The following is a 23157-nucleotide window of genomic DNA, read 5'->3' on the forward strand; positions in this document are numbered from 1 at the left end:
AAGTTACACTTTTCGATTAAATGACAGCTGGTAGCCATTTTCCTTCAGGAAAACGCGTAAGATGCGCGGAAAGAACTCAACTTCCTTCAGAAACCACGCGCGATGCGTGGGATGTTTCGATGCATGTGTGGAACACCTTAAAGGCGTTGTCATTGGTGAATTTTCATTTACACTGGTATTCATGAATACAATTGATCCCAATTTTTATTCGTACGCTTTGCAATATATGTATTATATTAATATAAAGTCAAAATTAATAAATATCTAATGAAATTCTTTCAGAATGTATCAATTATTATATAAGATATAATTTTCTGATTGGAAGACATCAACATTTTATTATATCGTTGGAACAATAAAATAAATATTTATGAATGAATAACTTAAAAAACTCTAAAGTAATAAATATCTATTAAAAATATGCAATATTTTCTATTAATATAAAAACCATAGAAATTGTAGATTACAAAATAAGGATCCGCCATTATTGAATTTTGCAAATATTCATCACATTGCGTATGAAATGTTTATTGAATACAACAGACTATAAACTTTTAGCCATGTATATACTATTAAATTGTTTTCCTTTTATAATCACCTAATATAATAAATTTCACTTCAGTAAAACTGTTAAGTTTGAAATTGTTCCAGGTGTAATATATATAAATTTGATAAAGTATTTAATAAACTTATTACAGTGTGATCTGCATCAATATAATATATATGATGGATTTATCTCCAAATCAAGACAATTTGACAGAAATACTTGATAGATTATCAGAAGATGAGGTATCATTATATTTTCTTTCTAAATTTAGTTTTTTGTGTTTTGAATTTTTAAAAGACAAATTGTAATTGTGGTTGTAATTGTCTGATTGCAGATTAAGATAGAAAAAAATTTAAAAACTATACTTTCAAGACAATGTCATGTAGAAGCAAAACTGCAAAGTATAAGCAAGGTATTACCTAATGTTGTTGTGATAAGAACAGAAGGAGAAAAGTTTTGTAATATGATTAAACATACTAATGAACTAGCAGAAAATGTAAGTGCCAAAGTAAGACAATTGGATTTAGCAAGGGTAAGTTGAACTATAATATTAACTATAGTACTGATGATAACTTTTTCTATTAAATTGCTTATTATATAATATATCAAGATTAATTATTTTATTGTAGAGCAGAGTATACGAATGTCAGAGACGTGTTAACGATATTCTTGATTTGCAATTATGTAGCGAAGGAGTAGCTATGGCACTATGTAATGAAGATTATGAACAAGGAGCAGCTCATGTTCATCGTTATTTATCAATGGATCAACAATTATTGGAAAGAACAGCTGAAGATATTTTAATGGATCACACTAATGTCAGTTCTTCTTTAATTACATTGCAACAAGCTGCATTACAACTCAGAACTGTGGTTACACATAAATTTGACGAAGCAGTAAAATCAGAGGATCTTGCTTCTGTTGAAAGATTTTTCAAAATATTTCCTTTATTAGGGATGCATATTGAAGGACTTAAAAAATTTTGTAGTTACTTATGCACAAAGGTAATAAATTAGATAATTTTTTTTAAACATTATATATTTTATATAACTATGTGTTTCTAATATTAGCTGCAAGAAACAGCTCAAAAAAATTTGAAAGCAGCTTTAGAAATAAAAAGTAATGATAAAAGAACATCAGTTATTTTTTCTGATACTATGACATTACTATTTGAAGGAATTGCTCGTATCATAGAGATACACCAGCCAATAATTGAAACATATTATGGTCCTGGAAGATTATTAATGACGATTTCTATTTTGCAAAAGGAATGTGACAGGTATAGCTCTACATATTCATAGTACATATAAAGAAATTGTCCTTTCAAAAATAATATGAAGACTTTTATTATTATTTTGAATAGACAAGTTAAAAAGATTATTGCAGAATTTATGAAACATCGATGTATATCAAAAAAAGTACAGATTGTAAATGATTATGTTCGAAAACCAAGTTCTGAAAGAGCAGATCCTAAAGAGTTTGATTTGTTATTGGGAGAAATTACTATAATGCATTCCCGTGCAGAATTATATATAAGATTCTTAAAAAGAAGAGTTAAAGTTAGTTGAACATGTTCTAAATGTGTACTTTTACATAATTTATAAACACTCAAATTTTATAAATTTATATCATTTTTATTACAGAATGATATAGAAATTAGTGTAACAAATGATGCTCAATACAAAGATTTAATAAATGAATTTGAAAGTATGATCAATAATTCTGATTTAGCACACGGTATGCAAGAACTTTTAGGTGCTTATCTTGCTTTAGAAAGATATTTCCTTGAAGAAAGTGTAAATAAAGCACTAGGAATGGATACATTGGATCAAGATCAACAAACATCCAGCATGGTTGATGATGTTTTCTTCATAGTACAGAAATGTATTAGGTATTGAAAACATTTTTTAATTTATAATTTATAATTTATAATTCTACTTGAAATATGAGTAAAATACAAAATTTTCATATACAGGCGTTCTATGTCAAGTTGGAGTATAGATGGTGTCTGTGCTGTAGTTAATATGGCTTGTGGAATATTAGAAGGAGAATTTGCAAACAGATTACGGAATCGATTGCGACAAGGCTATCCAGCAGGATATTTAGATTTAGCACAAGCTTATAGTGCTCTTCAAACAAGTATTCAACATGGTCGTCTACAAACTTCAGATACGGAACTCGCTCGTCTAATGTTTTTAGTAATACATGTCACCAAAGTCTTATATCTTACAAGTCTTAGATATTTCATATATTAACTAATTATCTATTTTTGATATAGGCTTATTTAAATAATACCGACGTAAGTATTGAATATGTTGAAACACTATGTAAAAGTCTTAGTAGTGAGATAGATGCAACATTTTCCAATATGCAAAATAAAGAAAGAGGTAAAATCGACAGTTGTTTATCCGGGTTAAAAGGTGTTATGTCGATTTTACGAGCTGTTAATGATTATGGTTTAGAACAATTACGAGTAAGTGCTGTCAAACCGAGAGTCACACCTTGGGTCGATGCATTTTTATCAGTGGATCATCATATAAACGAGGTAAAAGTATATAGTTGGATGTAAGATTAGACCGAATTGAATAAAAATATAACGATCTATTTTCATAGGATGACTTATTAAGATATGAAACAGAAGAACCTTTTGTGCAAACTTTAATTATGAATTTAGAAGGTTTACTTCAAAGTTTTAAAGGAACTTTAACAACATCTAATTATGATGCTTTAATTGGTCTTCTTACTGCTGAAGTAACAGCTCGTTTAGAAAAAGTTGTATTAAAATCTACCTTTAACAGAGTATGTATATTTTATAATTTCATTTTATCATTTACTTTCCTGAATAAATTAAAATAAATTAATAAAAATTAATTAATTTTTTAGGCGGGAGGTCTTATACTTGATAAAGAAATTAGATCATTAGCAAGTTACTTAGCCGCTGTTACTTCGTGGTCTGTACGTGATAAATTTGCGCGATTAACACAAATAGCTACCATATTGAGCGTTGAAAAAATAGAAGAATTGGCAGATTATTGCGGTGCAGACGCAATAGCATGGAGATTAACACCCGCCGAGGTTCGACGCATCGCTTCCATGAGAATAGATTTTCGTCCAGAAGACGTAAAAAGATTAAAACTCTAATGTTCATTCAATTTTATTAATATAATAAATGTTAATGAAAAATCAAGTCGAGCAAAATATTCAATTTATCAATTTTATTTCTGCTTAAATTTGCACTACATAAATTAAAAATATTTTACGTTTAAAAATAAATATTATTATTGTTTCAAATACTTATTTTAGTTTTATTAATGTAAATTTGTACTATCATGAATTCTTAAATTTTATTATCACAGACAAAAGTTGCATATGTTCTTACAATATAATACTTATCTATTAAATGTATAATAAAATATATGACTATCTTCATATTATAAATTGTTACTTTAATATTTTCACATAATCACACAGTTACTTCTTATATAGATTATACTTCTCAATATATAATATATATGATTCTATATGATCAAATTATTATTAATCTGATTAAGCAATGTTTAAAATAATGATCTAACAATTTATGACGCTATTTTTTAATTGCATTCCTAAGCTGTAAAAAATTAATTCCTATTTTGTTTATAACTGTGATGCTTTGCTATTTTGTTGTGTATATATATAATATGATATCAATACTTTTTTTACATCTTCACAAAATCCTGCACTCATGACTTTTTGACACTGTCACTTTTTAAATCTCACCAAATTCCACGTTGGTAGTAGCCCTCTTCCGAATCCCACGTTGGTAGTAGTCCTCTTCTGAATCCCACGTTGGTAGTAGCCCTCTTGTGAATCCTATAAAGTCTCACATTGGTTGGTAATTTCCTCTTCTAAATCCCACGAAGTCCCATGTTAGTAGTTGCCTGTTCTAAATCCCATGAAGTCCCACGTTAGTAATAGCCCTCTTCTGAATCCCACGAAGTCCCACGTTGGTAATAGTCCTCTTCTGAATCCCACGAAGTCCCACATCGGTAATAGTCCTCTTCTGAATCCCACGAAGTCCCACGTTGGTAGTAGCTCTCTTCTGAATCCCACGAAGTCCTATGTTGGTGGCTTGCTCAAGGTCCCACACAATCTCCCGTTAAATCTTCTTTAGATCCCACGAAGTCTTAATGGTTAACATGATGCCCTGCGTTGGTAGTCTCCTCCAGATTCCATGAAGTCCCGCGTTGGTAGTCTCCTCCAGATTCCATGAAGTCCCGCGTTGGTAGTCTCCTCCAGATTCCATGAAGTCCCGCGTTGGTAGTCTCCTCCAGATTCCATGAAGTCCCGCGTTGGTAGTCTCCTCCAGATTCCATGAAGTCCCGCGTTGGTAGTCTCCTCCAGATTCCATGAAGTCCCGCGTTGGTAGTCTCCTCCAGATTCCATGAAGTCCCGCGTTGGTAGTCTCCTCCAGATTCCATGAAGTCCCGCGTTGGTAGTCTCCTCCAGATTCCATGAAGTCCCGCGTTGGTAGTCTCCTCCAGATTCCATGAAGTCCCGCGTTGGTAGTCTCCTCCAGATTCCATGAAGTCCCGCGTTGGTAGTCTCCTCCAGATTCCATGAAGTCCCGCGTTGGTAGTCTCCTCCAGATTCCATGAAGTCCCGTGTTCGTAGTCTCCTCCAGATTCCATTTAGTCCCGCGTTGGTAGTCTCCTCCAGATTCCATGAAGTCCCGCGTTGGTAGTCTCCTCCAGATTCCATGAAGTCCCGTGTTCGTAGTCTCCTCCAGATTCCATTTAGTCCCGCGTTGGTAGTCTCCTCCAGATTCCATGAAGTCCCGCGTTGGTAGTCTCCTCCAGATTCCATGAAGTCCCGTGTTCGTAGTCTCTTCCAGATTCCATGAAGTCCCGCGTTGGTAGTCTCCTCCAGATTCCATGAAGTCCCGTGTTCGTAGTCTCTTCCAGATTCCATGAAGTCCCGCGTTGGTAGTCTCCTCCAGATTCCATCAAGTCCCGCGTTGGTAGTCTCCTCCAGATTCCATTAAGTCCCGCGTTGGTAGTCTTCCAGATTTCATGAAGTCCCGCGTTGGTAGTCTCCTCCAGATTCCAGTAAGTCTCGCGTTGAAAGCCTCAATTGAATGCCGCAAAGTTCCACATTGCTATTCTCCTTTGGATTCTATAAAGTTCTTTTGTGTTGGTAGTTTTCACTGGGTAGCACGAAATCCCATATTAGTAATCTTCGTCTTTAAGTTTTTAAAAAATCTTGCGTTTTGATTTCAATGGTTGATTCCTTCAAATCCCACAATGGCTACATTCTTCAAATGTGAAGAAAATTGAACATCGACGTTTTATCAAATTTTAAGTTAATACTTTATATATAATTCATTGTAATAGCTATGATTATGATTTATGATCGTTTTCATATTTTCCAAATATTAAGTTATCTTCTTTTTATCCATTAAAGGTATTTCTTTCTCAATATATTTCCTCTTCTTCTGTCGTACTTCTGTTGTCTGATTATCCTTTACTACGTTCAAATAGTAGGATAATCCTTAAAAGTTGCATTCTTATATCGATCCTTTTCTATAAATCAACTTGTTTTTACTACTTATCAATATTTATCATACGACTTTTTACTTAAAAAAATGCAACTCATTATTCCATGCAATTTTAATAGCTATTACAATTTCCATCTTGCCATAAAAAATTATTTTTAATTTTATGTTGTAAAAATATTTATGTTTTATTAATTATATTGCCACGTATATTCCGAAAGTGTTTGAAGACTATTATCAAAATCTGAAATTAAAAATTAATTCAATCTTTTACTTTTAATTAAAAAGGTATAGTAATATAATTGTGGAACGATTCTTACTTTTATAGTTGAAAAGTTAAAAAATTTCTATCGGAATACTACTTCAATCAGTTCCTTATATCACAGCATCAATTATATATCTTTATATCCAAAATTTTAAACTGTTGTACACACATTGTAATGAAGTTATAAATTTTGAATCATTTCAGTCATTTCTTCATTCAAAATAAAATAATTCTATTCTTCCTTGTGTCAGAAAATGCAAAAAAACTGTTCCATTCAATGGTGCATAAAATTGTACGCAATCGAATTCCACAAAGTTGTGAAATTTATAACATATCACATTCGTTACTTTGTTTCATGTTTCAGTGAATTTTTTCAATTCGTTTTTCATATAATCGAACTTGTAGTCGGATTCTTCCTACAGCATTTGACAAGTTTTTTAAAAACACAAAGCAAAATATGAATACTCACATTTATAAATTAGTTTCAATTGTCACAACATGCATAAATTTTCAAAATGTTAAATTGGTACAGTTTTATTACTTTGTCATTTGTATATCCATGAAAAATGTCAAGCAGGATAATAATTATTTATCATTCCATTTGCGATTGCGAAAAATATTTTCCTTTTTATCCTAACTAATAAAAAATTAGTAACTTAATTACTTTTCCCCCCTTCTTCCAACTAAAATTATATAAGATATAGATAGCCATACAATAATTTGCGTAAGAATTATTGAATATTCAAAATATACAATCAATTTCTAACAAGACAAATAAGCTACTAAAGCATAATAAAAAGCATAATGATTATTATAATTAAATATCACAAATATTTATTATTTATAGGGAGATATTAATTCACTCACCAGATTTATTAAAATTAAAAAGAATTTATAACTATATTCTTGAATTACCTATTTTCTTGAATTTTTTATGGTAATAACTTTTCAATAATTTACCATATTTTCAATTGCTTCTTAATTACAAATATAAAAGTATAAATACATTGGATCAATTGTAAATTGAAGTTTAAGACAAACTAACATTTCGAAAATTTTCACAATTTAAAAGACAACTTATTAATCATTTGTTTCGATCTGAATATCATTAGTTTATAGTAAAATATATAATTGATCAATATATTTACAAAGATTTTGAATGTAGATAGATTAATAGATTGTGTGCAAATTTTTTGTGTAATCTGTAAAAAAATTACACTTAACAATAATTAGACTTTATAATTCTAAATTTCAAAAAGGAAAAAATCGACTACATTGCTCATCACACTTTGCAATTATTATCTGTTAGAAGATTGATGAAAATTGTTGAATCTACTACACTGATTAAAGCTCATCTTCAACGCACTTAACACATTCTGTTAGTATCATATATGTTTGCTTTTTAAATATAATAATGAAACTGATAGCGTTTAAATAGTACATACATAATGTTTATCTTACAGCATAGTTTTCCCAGCAGCAAGCTTATAAAAAATTGACAAATGAAATTTTCTTCAACTTCCTGAAGCAAAAATTATAAACATCCACCCAAAATACCCAATATATTGAAACAGAATACAAATTTGACAATTGGATATTTCATATTTCCAAAAATTTAATACTACCATGCTCACTATCATACCTCAAATGATTTTACATTAAAATTATTAGAAAGGTTATGTTTTCCTTATCACCCTTTATCTCTTTCTCTGCCTCTGTAGAATGAAATCATTCGCACCCTTCCTATACTCGTAGTATCCATATACATCCTATTTTCATAAATCACGAAAAATATCAAGGACAAATCTAACTTCACAATCCTCAACTAATATTGAATCACTGCTTGCAGATCTAAAATATCAAATGTAAGAAACGATAATTGTAATATAAAATAGATTATGGATAAACAATTTCCTTGTTTCTTCCTCCGATAGTAACCACCTGTTCCATTGTCAAACTAGTATTTCCTTCAACAGTCGAATGAAATGTATATTTACATTGTACTATGCTTATCAATTATAACTGCGAGAATTTCGAATTACTGAAATTGGAGAACCATTTTCTATTGTTGAATGCGAAACAAACAGCTCACACACGTTCTTCATTATTGAAAAATGCCACACAAATTGTATCCATCCATAGTAGTAGAAGACAGTCCAGGCCTGTAGCTCACAATATAATTGCACCCATTTCCCGATTTCCCCAATGATATTCAATGTTTATAATAATAATCCATCGTATTTGTTACCTTCATTCACCATAAACCCTCTTCCTTTTTCTTTAAAAATGATCTTTTTTACCGTTTTAAGAACTGCTTCCCATCAAAAATATTTAATTGAAAGTATGCAACATTTATAAATGTGTGTTTGAAGCGCACCTTTAACCATTGATTAAACGCGTTCTCTATCCAAGCCTAGCTGAAACATAATTACTCACCCCCCCCAACAACCCACATCTAAATCATTCTATTCAACATACCATGTTAACACGAATCCAATATGTTCCAGGAATAGAATCAACTGCCTGTTACACCAGATACTTAGACACCACAAATACAATCTTTTGGATATTCCTGCAGTACAAAAAGACACCCAAACGACATATCAACACACATTAAAATAGTTATAAAAGCATGATACTTGATACTATATTTTAATATCAGGTAAAAGTAAATTTCTCTGAACGAACTTCATGCCAAACCTTCAGCTTGTTTAATTATTACTTTGCTTAATTAAGGACGAACTATATTTCCATTCGTGTTCTGACAAGTGATTCATTGACGATGTATTTCCTTGGAATTAAAAAAAATTACGCGTAATTTTGTTTTACAAAAGCATTAAAAATATTATCTACATGCTATACTTAGGAATTTAATTTAAGAATATGTTGTTCGTTTTCCATGTATCATTTTCCTACTATCATTAATAGTTTTTTCATAGTATCCATTAATCCCCAATTCGTATATATCATTGCAGTTTCTCAGATCTGAACTGTAATATAAACCAGTCTTTTTTTATTTCCATGATCCTCCTGCACCTTATTTGCCAGGAACCACAGTTTTACCGATTAATCTAATAACACATCAATTCTTCATTTTCTCTAGTACCGAGTAACGAGGGTGTGCAAGAATATCAAAATCTGTGAAAACAAGTATCTAGTAACATGACTCCAAACATATTTATTATAATGCTGACAAAAAATTTATAAGTTTCCTATCAAGTTTTCAACTTCTCACATATATGCATGCCTATTATTTTAATTAATTGTGCTACTTGCAGTAATTCGCCTTTCTGGTTCATCTAGATTCAAAGATACATTCAATACTCTCCATACCTCAGAAGCTCCTATCTCATAAATCAAAAGGGACAATGTGCAGCTCTGTAATGGTGCTCGACTTACTGAAGTTTAAACAAGGCATATCGATAAGCCAGAGCAACTCGCATACAACTTGGTTTGGTGGTACAAACGTTGGAAAAACTTTTCTGGACCTGAGAAAATACATTTGCACAGGTAACGAACAAAAAGGATTAGGGCTCACCAAATAAGACTTGCTAGAATTTGCTGTAGTTTGTCACAATAAGCCTATGTGTATCACGCGTCAGACGATTTTGGAATTAGTTGATGCTTTGATGTTCAAGGCACGGAAGCGCGAAGACACGAGATGTTTATGTGCAACTTGATCATGGTGCGACTCAGCCAGAAAAACTTCATGCGCAATTTCTAAAAAATAGATTTTGCCCCTTTGCTTATCCCACATCAATCCTCTCGCCATTCCTTATCTCACATATAGACAGGCCAAATGTCGCCGATGACGACCAACAGCCTGGACACACGTGCAGCTCTCTTGCGTGCGACAGAATTTTTGTTATGTGTAGTATGCCAGACTGAAAAGGATTTTTGGTATTAATATGTCGAATTAAAAGATCATAGAAAAATTATCAACATTTTCCAATTTTTATTATAGTTTATTTCTTTGGTTGCTGTTCTGCTGTATCACAATATTTACAAAACTGTTAATTAACAAATAATATATAAAATCTACACATAAAAATATTTCCTTGATATCTGAAAATTATTTATAGATTAAAATGTTTAGTATACACAATTTTTGTTTAAACATTAGTAATGTTTTATATAAAACGCCATATTTATGAAAAAAAAAAAAACATTGAACTAAATGGTCTTCGAACGTTTGACCAAACTCGAAAATCGGTATATTACAGAATAATTACAAAAAGAAATGCATTGGTTCCGATACAGTTTACAAACCAAACCAATGAAAGGTGTAGAGACTAGAGAGAGAACATTGGATCCTCAATTCTGCGGTACGCCCGGCATCGCTGCAACTCCCTCCGCCCGTCCCAATGCCATCTCAAACGGAGAGACTGCAAGTAAAAAATATCCAGATATACACCAGGATAGTAATGCGACTTCTATTCCCGCAGCATCGATGTGGTACACGATACTGCACTCATTCGACATTCCATTTGTGTCGTTTTGAATGAACGTTTTGTTTGACAAAACTGGTAAATCTCTTCAGGATCTGGCATACTCCTAGGTTTTTCAAACCTGGTTGCTTTTTTCCATCTCTTCATCGCTGCAATGGTACTTTAATTTCCGCTAATTTAGACATGAAATTGTCCAAACTACTCAATTCAGGGCACAATGGTCCTTGCCAGGGATTGTTTTCTTGATAGTTTGAATTTCTCATGTCTTCGTTATTGTAGAATTCACAGTTTTGATAATCTGCAGTCTTCAAAAACTGCTTTTTAAATTGCTGCCACTTCGAAATTCTAGATAACTGCTTGCTGCGTAATTCGTGCTCTGCTTTGTAAAGAGCACACGTCAGGACTGCTTCAATCCGTAAATCGCGTTTGCGATTTCGACGGCACAGCAACTTTTTACAGCGAACTCTACTAATCCAATTTGCCAATTGTTCGGTATGACTTGGCTTGTCGATCTCAATTTCTCGAAGTCTTGTAGAGGTCACCATGATGATTTCGTAGTTTCCCCAGGTTAACTTGTACAAATTCAATGTCCTCCTTTCCAACGTTGACGCCGTTATTGATCAAAGCTGTCTATTTTTCTTGAGAAATGGGTTAACACAAGTATCGGCTGATCCGATTTTCACGTTTTGCATACAGCTTTCTTAACTTTGTCATCTAATTATTGAATAAGTAAGAAGTACACCAACCTGTCTCTGGCTCGTGTTTCTTGCAGAACAATGGAAGAAAGTCACAACTATGTAAAATCACTGAGCAAGATACGTTTCTCTCCGTCTGAAGGTGACTCAGGAAATGTGACGCTCCGCGTTCAATGGCGGCGTTATATACCCCTGAGCATACCATTATGTAGTATTCTTACGCGCAACCAACAGAAAATAGTTCCTCATAAAATTTGACATTATTTTTACGTTTAAAAAATTTTTGAAAAATACTTTCATCTATTTTATTTTTAAATATATGTGAAACAGCTTTGATGTGAAATTTTACGCATGTCTTGTATATTATGCTAAAATTTTTCACTTATTGGAAATAATTCGTGGCGTATAAAGTGCTCTGCGGTTAATTTCTGACCAATCACGTGCTGCAAACGTCATACACGTTTCCATTGCAGTATTCTCCAATGTTGCCAAATCTCTTTACATTGTTTCGATCAATGTATAGCTTTTAATGTATCACATATAATTCCAGAATTTTTTAGTTTATATATTATATGCACAGTATATATTAATACTATATTAATACTATAAAAAAAAAAAATTTCATATGTTACTTATGATTTCAGAATTTACGGATTAAAAGTTATTTATATAATGATAACGAAAAAAAATGTTTTCACAATGTTTTTAAATTACGTATACATATGATGAAATATAAAATGAAAGAATACATGTCATAATAAATTTTATGAAACAGAAAAAGATGTCAACTTAATAAATTAGTATAAAATAGTAATTAATTGATTATAAATTTTGTAAAAATTACATTCAAATCAAATATACAAATAAGATTTTTAAACGAGATTTGACTTTCAATTTTTTTTTAATATTATGAAATGCATAAAAATAGTTAAACTAATATACAAATACTTAATTCTTTAGAAATCACAATATATGGCAACACTGTTAAAGATAACTGTTACACCCAAGTATAAAAGATGCTTTCGAGTCTGCATTTTATGATACAAAAATAAAATTTCTTTTATTAAATTATTATTTAGAAACCTTCAAAAGTTGGTTAAGAAAAATTATTTATATGTTTCATTCAAAAAAATTATTAAAATAAAAGTAAGTACATTGTAGTACGAGATTAATATTAATTTTTTTTCTCAAATTCTTTTACCTACGCATATAATACATTCATACATAAATAATTTCTCTCATTTTTTAATTAATTAAAAATAAATAAAATATATATTCTTTAATAATAAATATTCTTTATTTTTTCATAATGTGATGAAACATTGATGAATCATGACGCATTTTTGACACAGGAAATATTTTCTTAGAAAAAGTTTATGTACTCAATTATGATTACACGTTAAATTTATTTTTATATTGCGATCATAAAAAGTTCACAATAAAATTGTAATAAATTATTAAGAATAAATAATGAAAAATAAATTTTAAATTAATCCGCAACAAATAGCGAATAAATCGTATTAATTTTTTTATCATATAAATATAAATTAAATTTATATATCTTTTTACTGAATACATATTTATACTGAATACATATATATTTGCTTTATATAGTAATCATATTTAAAATAAGTTTAAGCTTTAAATAATTATAAATTAAGATTTTACCTAATGATGAATAGATTATTTAAAACCAAAATTGTATTTTTTTTCTTTTTTTACATTAAATATATATATTTCTATTTCTTTAATAGAAAGTTATCGTTCTGATGTAATTAACATTTTAAATAAATAATTTCGTAAAATTTTTAGATATATAAATTTGATATACTAATAATATTTTATTTGATGTAACAAAAGTTCGAAACTTATCAATGCAATAAAAATATAATTTATGATCAAATATATTTATTGTCATATTGCTGTATTAGGTACACTAATCGATCAAATATAATTTTATTTCCTATTTCACTAATAAAAGAAAAATAAAATGTACAAAGTTTTGCATCTTATGCAAAATGTATGTAACTGTGACAAATTATAATAATAAAATAAAAATTATTGAATACATATAATGATATATATGTACATATATATTTATAACAAACATTTGAAATATTTTTTAATTGGATAACTATTTGATAATCATGATGGCACGATAAATTTTTATGATTACAAAAATATATATATGTGTTTAATATATTGTTATTTATCACAAATTATTTTTTCTTTTTTTATTTGAAATAGAAAAATAAATTAAAAATATTATACAGAAATACTTAATATCTTTTTAAACTATTTGTTTAAGTTAATAAAATTATAGCATATTTAAAAAAATGTTATTTACAATCAATTTCATATTCAATTTAAATAAATTTATATATTTTTTCTAGAAAAAAATCATTACTAAAATGTATAAAACTCGTTCTTCATAAATGAATTAACAGAATTTTGTATATTGAAATTTAATGCTCCTAAGTATATATAATATAATGATAATTTAAAGAGTGCCCATTGTTTAAATATAGAAATTTTCCACTTTTCCCACATATTTGTGCAGGTTTTCAGTTTCTCTCCATATACAGAATGTATACAACATTTTGACATTTCCAACATTGCTGACATTCTTGACTCTGTTTTGAGAGAATATTCGATACAACGCATAAGATCATTTGTTTTAAGAATTAATAACATTTGCCTATTCACTTTGTCTAATACAGTGCTTATCTGTGGCAATAAATTTGGTATTTCTTTTTGAAATTCCTCTTTTTCTTGCATATTATATTTAGTTTTCTGGACACCAGTTATGATTGTATTCCAAGATCGTCCTGATACCATACAAGCTAATAAACCATACATATCTGCAACACCTAAATTAGCACAATGTGTTTGCATTGCAGTTTTATTGCCATCAAGTATTGCCAACCAAAGTTTAGAATACTCCCATCGAAATTCATTTGAAAGATTTGCATATAATCCATGGTCTAAAAGTATAATTTCTGCCTCATTATTTTTTTTTCTAACTAAAACGTTACCAGGATGTGGATCTGAGTGTACAAAACCCACAATAAATATCATATGGCTATAAAGCCGGCCTAATTTACTGCTAACTTCATATGGATTTAAATTACTGTTTTGAATGTATTTTAAATCATTAACTTGACCTCCTTCCAGAAATTCCATTGTTAGAACTCGGGATGATGAAATGTCCCAATGTATTTTTGGTATTTTTAACCAATGATAATGTGAAAATATATTTTGAATTTTTTCTGCATTTTTTCCCTCTTGAGTAAAGTCCAATTCTCGAGGAATATTCTTCTTAGTTTCATCAACAAGCCAATCAAATTTAAAATCAGGAAAAACTAATGATGTTAATTTTACTAAGGTTGACATAGTTTTTATATCTACATAAGAGTTTGTTTTTACTGATCGATGTTGAATTTTAACAGCCACAACATCACCGTTTTTTAATATAGCTTTATGAACTTGTGCTAAACTAGCAGTGCCTAAAGGTTCAGTATCAATACTTTCAAATATTTCATATGGATCTTTCTTGAAATCTTCTTTAATAACAGTGAGTACATCTTTAAAGGATGACTGTGGTGCTGAACTATGTAACACCCTCAATGTATTAACATATTCTGATGGCAATAAATAATCTAGTGCACCAATATGTTGACCTACTTTTATATAAACACCTTTATTGGCACAGCAAAGTTCTAATAGTTTTTGTGCTCCATATTTATGTACTTCTGATTTTAAATCAAGATATTCTTGAGTATTTGGAGTTAAATTACTGTCATACAATTTGTTCTTATAATGCCTTCCAATTATAAAAACAGTAATTGCAGCACGTCCTAGTCGTACAATACCTATAGATCCCAAATCATATTCATTTGCTCTTAAAGATGCTAGTGTACCCAATCCAATTATTCCAAGAGCAGCACCTCTTAGCAATTTTTTTGATATAAACATTATCAATTGAAAATCACTCAACTGGGTAAATTTTTATTTAAATGTGATGAACCTGAAATGAAATAATAGTCAGTAAAAAAAAAAATGTTATTTTAACATAATCATGTAAATATAACCTTTATAACTACTAAATTACATACTTTAATGTAATTTGATGTGATGTAATTAAAATTATCTTTTTTTTTTAATAATCTCACCATATAAACGAAGTCAAATACAAAAATTATGTAATTCACTTGTGTTCTTCTGACTTATAAATTGTTTCTAAATTTTGAAAATTATAGAGTAACCTAAACTATGTATGTACATATAAAAGGTATAACAGAATTTGTCTATTGAAGAATTATATTTAAAAATATCTCAATTTTTTAATTTTTTTTTCAAAAGTATGATTAATTTTGTATGATATTTGTTTAATTATTTGTTTTTTCTGAAAATGCAACATGGTAACCTGTTTTCGATTTGAAACTGTTAACCTTTGCTCACGTGGAATAATGATCAATTTGTATTGATCATCATTCTCTTTAAATATCGATGTTTTTCCGTATGTATATATTGATGAAGTTACATTTCGACAAATTTTTTAAATTGTTAATTTTGTTGTTTTGTTATAATTTTATGAAAAATTATCTTAAATATGAAGTATCACGAATAAAACAATTTATTCATATAATGACTATAATCAACAACAAAAAATATTGAGAATGTTACGTGTGCGTATGTATATATGCATGTATATATACATATGTAACTATGTATCTATCTGTATGATATTCTTATGATATCCTTATGTGTTATGTATTACAATAATTTTGAACATAAGTAAAATTAAAGATTACACTTCCATTTTAAAATTTTTATTAAACACATAATTACTATTAAAAGTTTTATTAATACCACATTATTACTAATAAATATTTACATTAACTGTTGGTATTATCGATTTCCTATTTGACCAGAGGCATGTTCTATCAGGGCTTTCTAGAACAAACAATAAAATTGCAATTAATACGAAAATATCATATATAATTTTACTATTTTCAGACGTATTATGTTTATTATTATATATGTGTATATGTTATATGTATTATATTTAATTTTACTACTTCATATATTACGTACCTTTATCACTGGGATAGCATTTGTTAATTGTAATCCCAAACTTCTAGCTAGTACAACAGGAGCCGCTGTTCCTTTATATAATCGATGCAATGCATCAATAGTAAACATTATCGGAACATTGTATCGTTGCCTTAATGTTTCATATTTCCTTAAATATGTCATGTCTCCTAAAGAAGCTCCGTTTATCACAGCTTCTGCAAGAAGTTGAACTAAGACTGTTACATCTCCAAAACCTAGATTTACACCTTGACCAGCTAATGGATGAACTCTATGTGCTGCATCACTGAAATATTTTGTATACATTAATATAAAATATGTAATTTTATTAAAATATATTTTAAATATATTTTAAATGAATTTTAAATACATTTTAAATATATTTTTATTTACCCTACTAAAACAGTTCCTGTTTGAATATAAGATACAGAGTGACCAAATTGTAAAGGAAAAGCTGCACGAGATCTTTCTATGATAGCTGACACCGATGGTTGTAATTGTTTTACTACGCCGGTTTGTAAAGATAAACCTTCAAGTAATTGTTGAAGTGCTCGCATACCACTTTCAACTATACCATCTTTTGGATATACTTTCCATAAAGCATTATTTATACTATCAACAAATTCTTCTTCTGAAACTTTTAAAAGTCTTTTTGCTTCAGTTGTTGGTAACGACCATACAAGAGAACTAAGACAATTTGTTAACTATAAAACCACAAAAAAATAAATTAGCAAAATTTTTAAATTAATTTTAATTGGTTTATAACAACAAAAAATATTACTGGAAGTAGAGCTATTGGCCCTGCTGGTAAAAATCTTTGCCATGCAACAATATTTTCTGTAGGCTGAAATAAAGGTATAATTAATTATATTCTAATTAATTCCGATTAGCACAATATATTGATATGATTTTATGATAATATAATTTTTACCTCTGACAATTTAAGAGTAGCAACTATAGCCATTTGATTGTAATCCCACTTCACATATTGTGTACCCATTGTTTGTCGTACTAATGAATTTACACCATCTGCTCCAATCTAAAATATATATTACTGTTATTTACATATATACTATTACATATTTCACATTGTTATAATTTATAGTTTGATTTTGATATAATATATTATAATAATAAAGAATAATTAAATTATATATATTATTATATAATTAAATTTGTAATATAAGATAATGTAAATGATATGGTAAGAAAAAAATATATATGTATATACCGTGAGAGAGAGAGAGAGAGAGAGAGAGAGAGAGAGAGAGAGAGAGAGAAACTGACAATATGTCTGGAAATAACTTCAATTCTATGCTGTATTTTAATAATAATTATAAATATAATTTTAAAATATTTTGTATTTCATTTTCTACAAAATTCATTTGCCATCAACAAAATTATATTTTTGTATATTTTAAATTATTTATCAGAAATTACTTTTATATTTAATTAATAGTTACATTTTATATTAAATTAAAAATAAATTAACAGTTTAAGAAATTTTTAAAATATTGGATCTCGACTTATACGTATTAATGAGGAAATAATACATAAATACAATTTTTTCCTCAAAGAATGTTATCAATTATATATAGAAATATACTCTAAAAGTAAAGTTATAAGAAATTTTTATAAATTTTATGTTCTATTTCTTATGTCAACCAAAAAAATATTTTAAGAAAAAGAATCTAATAACTTAAACTGTTATCATGTTGCACATACACATATGTTAAGAAGTAGTCAGAGCTAAATATATGCCAGTTCTGTTTTATAAACATCAAAGAACATGTGTGGTGCTGTTTCAAACCATGAAAACTGAAAATAGTATTTAAGTGCTGGAAATTGAAGATATATAACATAAATTTTGTAAGTGGTAAAAAAAGCAAATACATAATTAATATTATATCTTCTTAAATTATTGAGTTAACTAAAAAGAAAAAAGATATTCAAGATAATATGTCAATCTTAAAGAAAAAACCATTGCTAAATAAATTTTTAAACAACCATAATTTTCAAGAAGAATTAAATGTTATGCCAGTACCTTCTACTGCTACTAATTATATAGTAAGTATGGATAGTAAGTGGACTGGTAAGAACACAAATTTAAATACTATACAATACTTATACAATAATCAACAATTCTAGGAAAATTGTGAAGATATTTGGATGAATGACATGGAAGAAAGTAGTATAAGTTCCGAGTATAGTTCTGAACCTGTTATATATCATATAAAAGAGAGACAAATAACAAATCAACAGCCATGGAATACAGAGGAAATTATTTTGGCTCTATCTGATCTTCCAGCAGGAAAGCAAGTACTTTCTATTATTTCTACACTGCATGGAGATATTTTGGACAAAGTTTTACATGAATTTCTAAACACTGATAACAACAAAATGAAGAATATTCAAAAAACTCCTACACCTTTTGCAGATGGGTATACTAATTATTTATTTATAATAATAAAAATTATACTAAATATAATTCAAGCTATGTTTAATATAGATGTGTACAAAATACACTAATGAATACTGAAGATGAAACAGGTTTGAATACAACTGTACTACAACTTTTCATGAGATGGCCAAATACTTGTCTTCTAGTTTCTTGTTATCTAGGTTACGTAAAGGTGGTCAAAGCTTTACTGAGCAAGAATGCAAAAATTTCAGCAAGAGACAGTGACGGCAGGTATGTAAGATTTTCTATTAATAAAAAAATCTAGTTTTAAAATATGAATTCAATGAATTTATAGGACACCATTACATTTGGCTGCTTGTACAGCTTCATTAACAATTTTGGAAGAATTACTAAAATATGGAGCAAATCCAAATGAATGGGACTTTAGTAAAAAATATACACCTTTACATTGTGCTGCTGCTACTGGAGATCTTGCATGTGTTAAATATTTAATAAAATCAAAAGCAGATGTAAAAGCTGAGATATATGGAAAAAGTCCTCTTTACTATGCTGTGTTAAGTAATGCAGCAGATTGTGTCAAAGCTTTATTAGAAGCAGGTGCTTCTCCTAATAATTCACAGGTTTCTACTCATAATTATTTAAATATTTCTAGTTAATTGTACATATCATTTAGATTTGAAAATTAAATAGGTTTATACAGAAACACCATTACATGTAGCAGCTGGTTTGGGTTCTGTTATATGCACAAAACTATTGTTAACTTATGGAGCTGATGTAAGATTTCAGTTTGGTCCTATGAAATCTACACCATTGCATCTAGCAGCTGAGGAAGGTAGTGCTGAATGTACAAAGTTATTGTTAGAAGCTGGTGCAGCATGCGAAGCACAAAATGCAAGAGGACAAACACCAATGCATTTAGCAGTTTTGTCTCAATCTATAGAAACATTAGATATACTTCTGAATATTGGAGCTAAGGTTAATATCGAAGATAATGATGGTCGTACTCCATTACATGCTGCAGTTGCAAAATCTGCTAGGGGAATAGAGATGGTGAAAATTTTATTAAAGGTCCAATTTTTAAGAATATTATATAAAATATATAACTGTGCAAAGTTCTAACTATACATAATTTCTTCATTTTAATAGGCTGGTGCTTTAGTCAACAAGGCAGACAAATTTGGTTATACACCTTTACATATTGCAGCTTTAAATGAAAAATCATCAACAGTAATAACGCTATTATCAAAAGGAGCAGACCTTACTGCTAGAACAAAAGGTGGCATTTCTGCATTAAGCTTTATTGTGCGCAGAACTCCAGATGTATTACCACGATTTATTTCACGCTTGGATCAAGCAATTTCTTTACATGATCATGAATTAGGTGATGTTGATTGCGAATTAAGATTAGATTTTAGACCATTATTATCAGGTGGCAGAGGAGAAACAGATTTAATGCTATGCCTTGTGGAAGCTGGACAAAGACATGTATTAAAACATCCTTTGTGTGAAAGTTTTCTTTATTTAAAATGGTTAAGAATTCGCAAATTTTTTTTATTAAGTTTGATATTTCATTCCATATTTGTTGCATTTTTTACTGCATATATTGTAGTTGAAAAATTTAGAAGTGTACTTTTTTGGCCAGTATTAATATTTACTGTCACGTTAGCTAGTAAAGAATTTTTTCAAATGACTCATGGTGTGTGTAGTTATATTAAAAGATGGGAAAATTGGCTTCAATGGAGCGTTGTGTTACTATCGAGTATTGTGTTAAATATGCCAAAACAATACCATAGTTTGCAAGGTCATGGTTGGCAATGTCACTTATCAGCTATAAGTATTCTATTAATTTGGATACTATTAATGATGGTAATTGGGAAATTTCCAATGTTTGGCCTTTATATCCAAATGTTTACTCAAGTATCAATTAATTTCTTTAAATTTCTGGGTGCTTATATATTCCTCATAGTAGGGTTTTCTTTAGGTTTTAATGTATTACTTCAAAATGATTCATTTAGTTATCCATTAATTGCTCTGTTGAAAACTATTGTAATGATGTCTGGGGAATTAGAATTTGAAGACATATTCATTAGTACACAATCACCAATTGAACATTCTGGTACTGCTCATTTAATGTTTTTAAGTTTTGTTATCTTAGTAACAATAATTTTAGCAAATTTAATGATGGGCCTTGCTGTATCAGATATACAAGAATTAAGAAGATGTGCAGGATTAGATGGATTAGTACGTAGAGCAGAATTAGTAGCACATTTGGAACACATGTTATTTTCTAAACTTTTAGATCATGCACCAAATATAATAATGAAGGTATGCAGACGAGGTGCACTTTTGTTACATCCACCACATTACTGTGCAATCTATATTCGTCCTAATGATCCCCGCGAAAAACGTTTACCACAAGAACTAATAAAAGCTATCTATTGCTTAGTAACTGAAAGAAAACATAAGAATATAAGAACAAAAGGATCATCTATATATAATGCACATAATATAGAAATGGATATTTTTAGATTAAATCGACTTTATAGCAGTACCTCTAGTGATAACAATCAACAATTAAATGAATTAGCTGATGAATTAAAAAGGTGTTCTTTTAATATTACTACACGTTTGGATAAGTTAACTAGCAAAGTTGAAAGTATTGTTAAAGATTGCACTAACTCAGTATGATATAATAGTGTATAGAACATTGATTTTATTACTATTTACTTACCAACAATTTAGCTTTATATTTCGTTCCATCTTGCAATTGTATTTCTGCATTTTCTTCTAACGTTTTAGGTAATTTAATATTTTCAACTTTGGAATTATATATTACATTTACATTTTCTTTATCTATCAATTGCTTATTAACTGCATGTAGTAATAAGTCATTTTCGACTATATAAGCAATTTCTTTAGTTAAATAATCTTCATTAAATACAATCATAGCATCAGAGCACGCGTCCCAAACCTACTATAAATTTTTTTGTTTAATTGTAATATTTGCAAATAATATTATAAATAATGTAAAGATTAATGTAAAGATATATTATAAATTACAAAATATATAATAACACTGTTTAGAATATTTGTTATTTTTATTCTAATACCTGCATTTTTTGTACTGTACAATAACGTGTTGCTTTAATATGTTGCCAAGCTCCTATGCTTGAAAGTAAAGTACGTGTTTGTTGATTCAAAGCAACTACACGATTGGAATACTTTTCTTCAAATTTATATTCAAATTGTTTACCACTTTCTAGTAAAAGTATCTTCTTACATTCAAGTTTTCTGTTGTTTGCTATTACAAAACATAAAAAAACACTCATGAAGCATGTCATTTATAAAATTTTTGTATTAAATATTAAAAATATTATATATCATTTTAAAATAGGATAAAAAAACTAACCTAATGCACAAGCAAGTGTGGTTCCAACCATACCACCCCCAGTAATAATAATATCATAGTTTTCATGATTTTTAGCAGAGATAGAATAATCTCTTGTAACTAATATTGATCCATTAGGAATAAAACATTTATACCTTTTTAAAGCTATTGATAAAATATCACTATTTGCAACCATTTTCATGAAAGTCGCCATGTTTATTTTCTATTATATAGTAAACATAATTTATATTATTTAATAAATTATTTAAATGTTTTATTTTAAACGGTGTCTCAGTATGTAACTTACGGAAATAACTAACCAAATCAATTAGTACTTGTGATATTGAACGAGTATTGCGATGTTTTATTCGAATATGTACACATATATGTGCAATAAGAATACTTGATATTGTTTCATCGTAAATATTATACTTTGTTAATAAGTATCTGTTATTTGATATTTTATAAGTCAATTTTAAATAGTAACAGTCTTTCGAGTGTAACATATCATTTGAAATGTATATGTATGAATTTATTGAAATTCAATTATAAATAAAATTTGTACGTACAATTCAAAATATGTGTATCTAATTTAAATCCATGTATTGTGATTATTAATACGTTTATACATATTAAAAGTATTTTATATTATTTCTAACCAGTTAAAATGTTGATATCCTTAATTTTCCTAATTTCTAATTAATTGCTGTAAAAAAATCTTTATTAAGTCTTATTTTATTCACCATGGTGATGAATTTAACGAGG

At 28.8% G+C, this 23157-nt stretch overlaps 6 protein-coding genes across 14 annotated transcripts; 2 read left to right on the plus strand and 4 right to left on the minus strand.

Moving 5' to 3' along the window:
• The first annotated feature begins 20 nt into the window (after positions 1 to 20).
• On the plus strand, positions 21 to 3734 carry LOC122529039 (conserved oligomeric Golgi complex subunit 4). Of its 5 annotated transcripts, XM_043654770.1 has the most exons (12): positions 21 to 175; positions 699 to 789; positions 882 to 1079; positions 1177 to 1551; positions 1618 to 1826; positions 1911 to 2106; positions 2191 to 2438; positions 2523 to 2745; positions 2826 to 2934; positions 3010 to 3092; positions 3161 to 3346; positions 3431 to 3734. In XM_043654770.1, the coding sequence occupies exons 1-12, from the start codon at positions 21 to 23 to the stop codon at positions 3686 to 3688; spliced, it is 2331 nt and encodes a 776-aa protein (XP_043510705.1). In that variant the 3' UTR covers positions 3689 to 3734. The 5 variants fall into 5 exon arrangements, with proteins under 5 accessions (XP_043510705.1, XP_043510704.1, XP_043510708.1 ...); XM_043654769.1 differs by having other exon boundaries at positions 2826 to 3092; XM_043654773.1 differs by having other exon boundaries at positions 137 to 155; positions 2826 to 3092.
• A 571-nt stretch (positions 3735 to 4305) lies between these two features.
• Positions 4306 to 5462, minus strand: LOC122529051. Its single transcript, XM_043654813.1, has 2 exons — positions 4607 to 5462; positions 4306 to 4399 (listed from the first exon to the last, which is right to left on the minus strand). The coding sequence occupies exon 1, from the start codon at positions 5460 to 5462 to the stop codon at positions 4686 to 4688; it is 777 nt and encodes a 258-aa protein (XP_043510748.1). The 3' UTR covers positions 4306 to 4399; positions 4607 to 4685.
• Positions 5463 to 10900: 5438 nt separating this feature from the next.
• On the minus strand, positions 10901 to 11533 carry LOC122529055. The gene has a single exon (XM_043654829.1). The coding sequence runs from the start codon at positions 11336 to 11338 to the stop codon at positions 10937 to 10939; it is 402 nt and encodes a 133-aa protein (XP_043510764.1). The 5' UTR covers positions 11339 to 11533; the 3' UTR covers positions 10901 to 10936.
• A 2325-nt stretch (positions 11534 to 13858) lies between these two features.
• On the minus strand, positions 13859 to 16078 carry LOC122529044 (aarF domain-containing kinase 1-like). Of its 4 annotated transcripts, none has more exons than XM_043654791.1 (2): positions 15754 to 16078; positions 13859 to 15515 (listed from the first exon to the last, which is right to left on the minus strand). In XM_043654791.1, the coding sequence occupies exon 2, from the start codon at positions 15461 to 15463 to the stop codon at positions 13895 to 13897; it is 1569 nt and encodes a 522-aa protein (XP_043510726.1). In that variant the 5' UTR covers positions 15464 to 15515; positions 15754 to 16078; the 3' UTR covers positions 13859 to 13894. The 4 variants fall into 4 exon arrangements, with proteins under 4 accessions (XP_043510726.1, XP_043510730.1, XP_043510728.1 ...); XM_043654795.1 differs by having other exon boundaries at positions 15940 to 16077; XM_043654793.1 differs by having other exon boundaries at positions 15661 to 15754.
• A 229-nt stretch (positions 16079 to 16307) lies between these two features.
• Positions 16308 to 23153, minus strand: LOC122529047 (ubiquinone biosynthesis monooxygenase COQ6, mitochondrial). Of its 2 annotated transcripts, none has more exons than XM_043654805.1 (9): positions 23136 to 23153; positions 22414 to 22615; positions 22115 to 22305; positions 21736 to 21975; positions 17514 to 17621; positions 17364 to 17426; positions 16976 to 17286; positions 16586 to 16868; positions 16308 to 16444 (listed from the first exon to the last, which is right to left on the minus strand). In XM_043654805.1, the coding sequence occupies exons 1-9, from the start codon at positions 23136 to 23138 to the stop codon at positions 16400 to 16402; spliced, it is 1446 nt and encodes a 481-aa protein (XP_043510740.1). In that variant the 5' UTR covers positions 23139 to 23153; the 3' UTR covers positions 16308 to 16399. The 2 variants fall into 2 exon arrangements, with proteins under 2 accessions (XP_043510740.1, XP_043510738.1); XM_043654803.1 differs by lacking the exon at positions 23136 to 23153 and adding an exon at positions 22700 to 22811.
• On the plus strand, positions 18529 to 21737 carry LOC122529038 (transient receptor potential channel pyrexia). The gene is made up of 6 exons (XM_043654768.1): positions 18529 to 18649; positions 18731 to 19023; positions 19092 to 19274; positions 19339 to 19624; positions 19695 to 20072; positions 20151 to 21737. The coding sequence occupies exons 1-6, from the start codon at positions 18542 to 18544 to the stop codon at positions 21690 to 21692; spliced, it is 2790 nt and encodes a 929-aa protein (XP_043510703.1). The 5' UTR covers positions 18529 to 18541; the 3' UTR covers positions 21693 to 21737.
• Positions 23154 to 23157: the final 4 nt, after the last annotated feature.

The sequence above is a fragment of the Frieseomelitta varia genome, unplaced genomic scaffold, assembly GCF_011392965.1.
Source record: "Frieseomelitta varia isolate USP_RPSP 00005682 unplaced genomic scaffold, Fvar_1.2 scaffold_277, whole genome shotgun sequence".
NCBI lineage: Eukaryota > Metazoa > Arthropoda > Insecta > Hymenoptera > Apidae > Frieseomelitta > Frieseomelitta varia.

Coding starts and splice junctions, on each gene's coding strand:
- LOC122529039 (XM_043654769.1), top strand. CDS start 21: ATGACAGCTGGTAGCCATTTTCCTTCAGGAAAACGCGTAAGATGCGCG. Junction 2,746..2,825: donor TCGCTCGTCTAATGTTTTTA/GTAATACATGTC, acceptor TTTTTGATATAG/GCTTATTTAAATAATACCGA. Junction 3,347..3,430: donor TAAAATCTACCTTTAACAGA/GTATGTATATTT, acceptor TTAATTTTTTAG/GCGGGAGGTCTTATACTTGA.
- LOC122529051 (XM_043654813.1), bottom strand. CDS start 5,462: ATGGAATCTGGAGGAGACTACCAACGCGGGACTTCATGGAATCTGGAA.
- LOC122529055 (XM_043654829.1), bottom strand. CDS start 11,338: ATGGTGACCTCTACAAGACTTCGAGAAATTGAGATCGACAAGCCAAGT.
- LOC122529044 (XM_043654791.1), bottom strand. CDS start 15,463: ATGTTTATATCAAAAAAATTGCTAAGAGGTGCTGCTCTTGGAATAATT.
- LOC122529038 (XM_043654768.1), top strand. CDS start 18,542: ATGTCAATCTTAAAGAAAAAACCATTGCTAAATAAATTTTTAAACAAC. Junction 19,024..19,091: donor CCTACACCTTTTGCAGATGG/GTATACTAATTA, acceptor TGTTTAATATAG/ATGTGTACAAAATACACTAA. Junction 19,625..19,694: donor CTTCTCCTAATAATTCACAG/GTTTCTACTCAT, acceptor AAAATTAAATAG/GTTTATACAGAAACACCATT.
- LOC122529047 (XM_043654805.1), bottom strand. Junction 21,976..22,114: donor GTACAGTACAAAAAATGCAG/GTATTAGAATAA, acceptor AATTTATAGTAG/GTTTGGGACGCGTGCTCTGA. Junction 16,869..16,975: donor ACAGGAACTGTTTTAGTAGG/GTAAATAAAAAT, acceptor AAAATATTTCAG/TGATGCAGCACATAGAGTTC.